General features: G+C 40.2%; 1 protein-coding gene across 1 annotated transcript in view; it reads left to right on the top strand.

Annotated features, from left to right (window-relative positions):
• The first annotated feature begins 378 nt into the window (after positions 1 to 378).
• LOC104623761 (carbonic anhydrase 5B, mitochondrial-like) overlaps positions 379 to 7,928 on the top strand; it is an 11,647-nt gene continuing 4,097 nt past the window's right edge. Inside the window, exons 1-5 of the mRNA XM_010290940.1 lie at positions 379 to 466; positions 1,042 to 1,239; positions 5,519 to 5,637; positions 7,364 to 7,459; positions 7,641 to 7,703. Of these exons, the coding sequence (XP_010289242.1) occupies positions 379 to 466; positions 1,042 to 1,239; positions 5,519 to 5,637; positions 7,364 to 7,459; positions 7,641 to 7,703 (564 nt within the window). The remainder of the gene's footprint in view (positions 467 to 1,041; positions 1,240 to 5,518; positions 5,638 to 7,363; positions 7,460 to 7,640; positions 7,704 to 7,928) is intronic.

The following is a 7,928-nucleotide window of genomic DNA, read 5'->3' as shown; positions in this document are numbered from 1 at the left end:
TGGAGAATGTTTTGCTTGCTCGCCTGCCTCTGCCTTACCTGCGTGCGGTGACCTTGCGCAGGCCGGTAAAGTTTGCGTCTGGCTGAGGAAACCGAGGGGGAAGGTTGTTTAACCACCCCTCATGTGAATGGTTTGTTAAAAGATTTATTTTCTCTCTCCCTTTGTGAAAGACCACGAGCAGTTGTATCTAAGGAAGTAGCCCGTAACGCAGTGCCTCAGAGCCTCTCAGTTTTGGTTCCGTGGGTGGGCAGGGCACGAAAAAAACCTTTGTCTGTGGGTCGTGGATGTGGGGACACAGCAGGTGAACAAGCGCCTTCTCATCCACACAGATCTCAGTTCTGGTTTTAAGCAGAATAAAATCCCGTGGAAACTGTATCCATGCATCTGCCCTGCTCGTGCCAGTTTGAGGTGCTCAAGTTGCCCCCAAAATCCACAGTTGAGGATTTTGCAGGTGTGGGGATCAGCGGTAGGTCCCGAGCGCATAAAGTAGCCTTGGTCAATGTTGGTATGGGCACTTCAGGAGCGCTACCGCCTTAGCAGTGGCGTAGCCCCTAAGCTCACGTAGGCGAAAGGCCGGCACCTTCGAGAGGGGATTTTTGCTTTCTAGCAGGGGTTGTTACTCTGTGGCTGGTGCAGCCTGACGCCAGGTGATAGTAGTGGCATGTAAGGAAAGCTGGAGTGGTGTGCGGAGACTCCGGCAAGGCTGTAAGCCAGAAGCTACCTTAAAATCAATTGGCAATAAAAAGAAAGCGATATTCTGACAAATAAGGGGACAGAATTTCTTTGAGGAGCATTTTGCAAATGCAGAAAGGTATCAACACAGTTGTAAGTCAAATTACTGCGCTTCCCTCTGTGGCTTTGAGTCATGCAACTGGAATGTAGTATTTATTTATTTTTTTCACTTTTCTGTGCATCAGCTGACTTGAATTAGCCTTTGGAGCCAATATGCCAAAGTGCCTTCTCCTGCCAAAAAGTTCTGAAGTATTTAGTTGGAAGTCCTGTATCGTGCATTACAGCCTGACTCTCTTCATCGTCTTCCAGTGCATCCACTTTGGCAAAGTCCGCTTACAATTCCTGGAGGCACCCGACAGTCTCCTATCAATATCCAGTGGAGAGACAGTGTTTACGACCCCTTTCTGAAGCCTCTGAAAATCAGCTACGACCCAACAACGTGTCTTCACATCTGGAACAATGGATATTCATTCCTGGTTGAGTTTGATGATTCTACTGATAGATCAAGTAAGCAAAACTCAAGAAAAATCTGTTTAATTTCTTATTAGTGCCTAGAGAGGAGAAATATTTGCATAATGCAAAACCTCAGAACAAATGTTGAAAATGAACGTACAGTAAAGGAACGCTTTAGCTAAACGTGGATTTGCAGTGATGTGAATTGTAATGCAGACGTTCTATATTATTATATGTTTTATATTATACATAAAAGGCCTCACTTTTACTATGTATGTATTACCATGGACATTGTGCACAAATCCTCTGTTGTATGTTGAAACTTTTTCTTATTGCACAAGCTGTAATGCCCTGCCTTTTGATTACGTCTTGTAATACCACAGCTTTGTCTACATGAGTCAATCTTCAGTCGTATGTATATGTATCTACTTAACTTTAAATGAGCTTCCATCATTATACTTTATTAATCTACCACTTACCTCTTCTGTAGTGTTAACAGGTATATTTAGTGCATTTGAAATAATCAGCAGCAAAATGACTTTCAGTTGGAAAGCATACATACTTATCTCAATAAGCTATTGGAGAATTAAATAATAATGAGCTGCTACCACATGGAGCAGGTGCATGTGTTCCTGTTGGTTTAGTATAAGCATGTGAAATCCAATTATGCATTCCAGCAATTTGTTGTCAATAAGCATGCTGACCTGAGCAGCTAAATTTTTTTGAAGTGCTCAATAGAGTCAAGTGACTTAAAATCAAAATATCGCTATGAAATTCCTGATTTCGTGTCCATTGTTCCTTTTAAAAGTTAACTTTACCAAAGGATATTGCTGGTATGTATAAAGAAGATATTTTGTAAAGGTAGGTGAACTGGTAGCAGTTGGTCAGGGGTATTGTGAAGCACATGATCCATGTTCATTACTCAACTTCTCCTGCAGTGAAAAATTGAAGGACCATGGGCAAGTTTGAACCTGTTTGATTACAGTCATTTATGTTTAATGTGATTGCTTACCACAAGAGATTCTAGAACTTGGTAAGGGATTTAGTAATGCTGTTGGGAAGGAAGCTTTCAGCATGCTAATAAATAAATGCTTTGTGTCTGTGAATTATCTGAAAGGGGGTTGTGGCGGGGTGGGTGTTGGTCTCTTCTCCCAAGTAACCAGCGATAGGATGAGAGGAAATGGCCTCAACTTGCGCCAGGGGAGGTTTAGATTGGATATTAGGAAAAATTTCTTCACCAAGAGAGTGGTCAAACATTGGAACAGGCTGCCCAGGGAGGTGGTGGAGTCACCATCACTGGAAGTGTTCAAAAAATGTGTGGACGTGGCATTTTGGGACATGGTTTAGTGGGCATGGTGGTGTTGGGTTGATGGTTGGACTTGATGATCTTAAAGACCTTTTCCAACCTTAATGGTTCTGTGATAGCAGTATTTTTGGCTGATCTCTGGAAAGAGGCTGAAAACAATACAGCAAAAATAGTAGGGGTGAAGTGCATGGAGCTTTCAGGGGTTTGTGTGATGTTTGGGGTTTTTTGTTTGTTTTTATTTTTTATAGCTGTTCATCCAGAATACTAGTTTCCAACCAGGGAATATTCCTGTCCTTGCTCATTTGAACGCTCTGATCTATAATGAAGAAAACAAGTAGTGCCCTTCTGTTTTAACAGTACAAACTTATTGCTTTAGTGAGGTGGGGTTAGAGGAGAGACTAAGATGGAGACATCACTTGTTAGCTAATGATTTTTAGTGATTTTAACTTACTAACTTTAGATTGGTTTTGCTTTTAATTTAACAGTCTTTTACTTTATACAGCCATACCCTGCTATCTGTTGAGGATGTGTTCCTGAGAAGTTAATGATTTGCAATTTGATGGATAACAAAGACCGTTTTTTTTTCTGCAAGAATTGATGTAATGGAGGGGAATTGCCTGTAGGAGGTTAGGATAAATACACAGGGACAGTTTTTGTGACATAGAGGCAAGCATGGAATCATCAGGACTGTCAGCGGGGTGCTGGCCTTTCAGAGACTGTCTGTTCAGCTCTGAAAGATCTTACCCACTTCATCTGTAAGGCTGAACGCTTGAGGTAAATCTTTAAGTGTGAGCATTCTTGCTGCCTTTTCATCATCATCATCTTCCTCAAATGAATTAAAGTCAATGAGGGGTGATGACGCCTGGTGGAGGATGGCATTAAACTGTCGGTGGCAGGACTCCAAAGTGACAGTCCGAGAAACAACAGATCACGGGATGTTGCTGTATAAGTGCCCAGGTTTTCAAGTGCCTGCCTTTCTCTTCCACCTTTCCCTCTTTACTGTTGCTATTTCTGATTTTTCTTTCTGCTAGCTTCTGTCTAATAATAATAGAAATCCAGAGAAGGAAGCTTATGGATAAACAAAGAAAAAAGGCAAGAACATTTAAAAAAAAAAGATGAAAAAAACAAAATGAAACATGCATCCAGGGTAGACAAAAATGCCCAACTCCTGAGATGAGGCAAAACAAGACTTGGGTAAAAGATGAAGGTAGTGCTCCCATAGGGTGTTTGCTTATGAGCAGAGCAAGAGGATGGAGAAGAAAGAGGATGTGGGGAAGGTATGTACTGAATGTGATCCTGTCTGTGTGCGTGAATGCCGTCTGCTGCAAGGACATGAGCCTGAAACAGAACTAGGGCTACAACAAAAAGCTGATGTGGTTCTTTCCCCTGGTTGTTGTTAGAGTTCCTTTAAGCTTTTGTTTTGTTTTGAAATTGAAAAGACTGGTAAATTGAGAGGAAACGAAATGGCAAAAATTATTGTAAGGGGAATGCAAGTTCCTATTTGTTTCTTTCACTTTCTAGCATCCGCTATAGGAACCTGATTTTTTACATACCTGTGCCTAACTTTATTTGTGAGGCAAACATTCAAGGGATGTGATTATTGATACGAATGTAGTCACTCGTGGATTTGCATCATCACATAGTCAGGAGTGGATAGTGTTAGAGCACAGTAACTTTAATTCTGAAAGACTTGGTAGTGTGGGCCTCATCTTCATCCCGTCCCTGAAAGTTACCTTTCTCCATCATCATTTTTTTTTTTGTGATGGTCAGTATTGCACTTATGCTAAGAGCTCAGCAGCAGTGAATGAAATTAATTAAATGTCAATTTGCATAGCTTGTTTTAGCTTACTTTTTTGTCACAAGCAGGCCTACCTAGTTAGAATTGCAAAACTACTGGCTGTCTCTCAGGGAAAAAAAAACATACAAGAAAAGCTCTTAATGCCTCTCATTTTCTTCTTTTCAAAAGTAGTGTTGGGATTATGTACTTTATACAGTGGTTTGCTATAAAATTTAACCATGACGTACAGTTAAGTAAAAATCAGCAAATGAGTCTCTACAGCTACATATTTATGTATGTAATTATGGTGTCTCGTTTACTAGATGCTGTGATGTAATAACTAGCAAGAACACTTTGCGGGAGGTTCCTGGTTCACTTAGGAGGAAATGCGTAAAACCCAACAATACACAGAAAACTAGGCATAGACTTTTTCATTCGTGTATTTGCAAAATGGTGAGAGGCCTTCTGAAATTGGGAGAGCAGACTGAATGTTTACATGTACTCATGGCTAGAAAAGTGCATTAAAGCTTCCAGAAGCTCAGAATCTTGCCCGTAGGCAGACTGTATGTTTAGGTGGTTTGTGGAGTGTAGCTTGAGCAGTTTACAGTAGGCTCAACGTTAGCATATTTGTGACTGTGCAGGAAATCTTTTGACGTTGGTCTGAAAGCTGCGTAGAAGCAGAACAATATGTTTGAATTTCTGTAACTTGAAAAAAAGCAGAATTGAACATTTGACACAATGTACTGATTTTTCTGGGAAAACTGGATTTTTGAAGTCTTGTATTGCCATGGGAAATTTCAATATTTGTAATAGATATTGAGGCTTTGCTGGGATGTCATTTAATAGATGTATTCATTGCTTTGTCATCATACATGTTTCTTCTGCTAAGGCATCTCTCCTATGCCTGCTCAAAGAGAAGAGAATAGAACATTAACATGTAATCATCATGACTGCCAAACTTGATGAAAGAAAAATTCCCTTGAGGAGAGATGGATGAGGAGACTATTTAGCTTTACTTCAATGTGATATAGTTGATTCAGACTGCGGGGGAAAAACAGTGATGTTTGCCTGAACAATTTTGTCATAGCAAAGTAAAATGTAAAAGTAGCCAAGCAATAGGGGACTGTTTCAGTTGCTCCGCCTGATCTTTTTTTCCTGGGCAAATTTATTTCAAAGAGGATCTCGCAGTGCTACTTGTCTGGACAATTCTAAATCATGTTTATTAATATGTGTGTCTTGTTTTGTTTTAGTAATCGTTGGAGGTCCCTTGGAAAACCAATACAGGCTAAAGCAGTTCCACTTCCATTGGGGAGCTATAAATGAGTGGGGTTCAGAGCACACAGTTGACAGTAAATTTTACCCGGCAGAGGTATGAGATAAAATGCTGAACGATGCAAATACTTGTGGGGACTGGAGGCTAGGTCTCAGGCTGTCTGTGACTATACTGCATGCTAGAAAACTCCGAATTTGAAGAATCGCAGCTTACTGTTAAGGATCAGACCTGGTAGGTGCCACAGCTCATCTACTGTTTTATTAGTAAGCTCGTATTCACTGTGTTTTCTAGAGAAGAACACAGTCTTAAAATTGAACATTGGCCCCATTACTGAAACTTTCAGTAATGTTTTCTTCTCCCCAGGGGTAGCCGCCAGACAAGGCAGTGGCAGGCAGTGAAGTGTCGTTGCCATTCGAGTGGCACAACTCTGCTTGTCTTTCCTCCTTCTAAAGGGGAAAAGTGTGAGACACAAAGCAGACTGAGGGCACAGTCGGGTCTTAATGAGCTCCCAGGTCCCTGCTAAAGTGGTGGAGATCAGGTGGACAGCAAATATTGAGGTAAATGTGCAAGCTGAGATCTCAATTAAAAAAAAATTAAGCGCTTTACCTCTGAGCTGCAGTAATCTCCAAGTTCACACGAGGTGTAGAACCTCTTTTCTTGGGCGTACGGTGCATGCACTGTATCTCAGCTGCTGCCTCTAGTGGACCTCCAAATCTCCCAATATTCACTGCTTTAAAATCACTTTGTTTATTATTACTAAACACTTGCAGAGAAACAAAGCACATACTAAATACTCTTTTTAAAAAAAATACTGAAAGAGAAAATGGAAGATTATTTAATTCTCACACCCATACCTGTAGCTCGAGAAGCCTGGTCTTGCTTACCTTGTGTACAATAACTGTCCTGTGTAGGTGACCCGAGAGTCTTGGCTAATGTTAGAAAGTTTATTCCAGATATCAACAATGTTTTGTGTGTTTCTTAAGTTGTTAGAATAACGTACCGCATAGTTCTATAGTAATATAGTGGTTATCGTGATCGTTTTATTTTGTTTTCAACTCTTAAGCAATTATCAAAGTAGCAAAACTTTTGTGACTAAGTTACTACTAAGGCAGAAAGAGTCAATAAAAAGGATTGATCCAACAGGGAAAAATACAGCTTAAGTTGTTCTGAGAGGAAAGTATGATAAACACAGTTGTATGCCAAAGATGGAGAATTTGAAAAACTATTATTGCTTATTTTTGAGAAGATGTTTATCTCCTGTTAATGTGTTCATAATGATGCCTATCAGCTTGGCAAGATATTTATTAACAGCAAGACTGTATGACTAAGTTTTGGGAGACTGTTGCTGGCTATCTCTTCAATACACAGAACTCCCTCAATGGAATGCTTGAATTGGACTGCAAGCAATGCAGAGGAAGCTTATGTTATGTGCAGGAGAATGTTCCTTAGCAGAATAGCATGCTCTCTTCTTCCTGTTAAGAGGTGGAAGAGTCCTTCACTTCCAGATATACTAAGCTTTTTTTTATGCCTTTAATTAGCATTCCTGTAATCAGTCTCCTACAGACACAATCCCTTTCATGTGTGCAAAATGTAGTTTATGGGTCTTTGGCTGTTGTTTAAACAAGACAGGGGCGGGGAGGAAGTACCATTATTTTCCAATAACATTTTGGTCCTCAGTTTTGTGGTGTGTAACTTCTGAGGTAGCTCACTGCAGTGTCTCAGATTGCCAAGGACCAAATGTAGCAAAGATCAAAAGTCAAGTTTCTTGATGTCACTGCTGTGCTCTGTGCATGTGTTGATTTCTCATTAATTCTTATTTCAGTTGCATTTAGTACACTGGAATGCCGTTGTGTACCCAACTTTTGAAGAAGCGGTGATGGAAGGTAACGGCTTGGCTGTTATTGGAGTGTTTTTAAAGGTAATTTCACTTTGTGTAATAAGCTGTAATGATGCCTTTTTATTTTCATTTTGTTAAAACTGGTTTAGGATAAAATATCTCTAGATTTTTGTTGTCATTGCTTTCAAAAAATACTGACTAAGGTGGTTGATATGCAGGATGTCATCTTCATGATTCTCTAACTCCTATTTGTCTTCTGCAGCTAGGAGCACATCATGAAGGGCTGCAGACACTGGTTGATGTCTTGCCGGCAGTTAAACACAAGGTAGGTCTTTTAAGAGTCCCACGAGTGATCACTCAGCATAGATAATGCAGTCATTCAACGCAAAGAATACTTTGCAAATAGAAAAACACTAATAACTGCTTTTTTCCTTGAATGTCAGTAGGGCAGATTTGGCAGCTTGGGTGAATTGTGGATTATACTGGAAGTGGAGGGGAGGAAGCTACTTTTTAAGGAGGAATTGTATACTTTAAGCTTTCCAAACCTCTT

Source organism: Phaethon lepturus, unplaced genomic scaffold, assembly GCF_000687285.1.
Source record: "Phaethon lepturus isolate BGI_N335 unplaced genomic scaffold, ASM68728v1 scaffold23857, whole genome shotgun sequence".
In the NCBI taxonomy this organism is placed as follows: Eukaryota; Metazoa; Chordata; class Aves; order Phaethontiformes; family Phaethontidae; genus Phaethon; species Phaethon lepturus.
The sequence above is the reverse complement of the archived record's forward strand: the minus strand, read 5'-3'. Positions and strand labels throughout refer to the sequence as shown.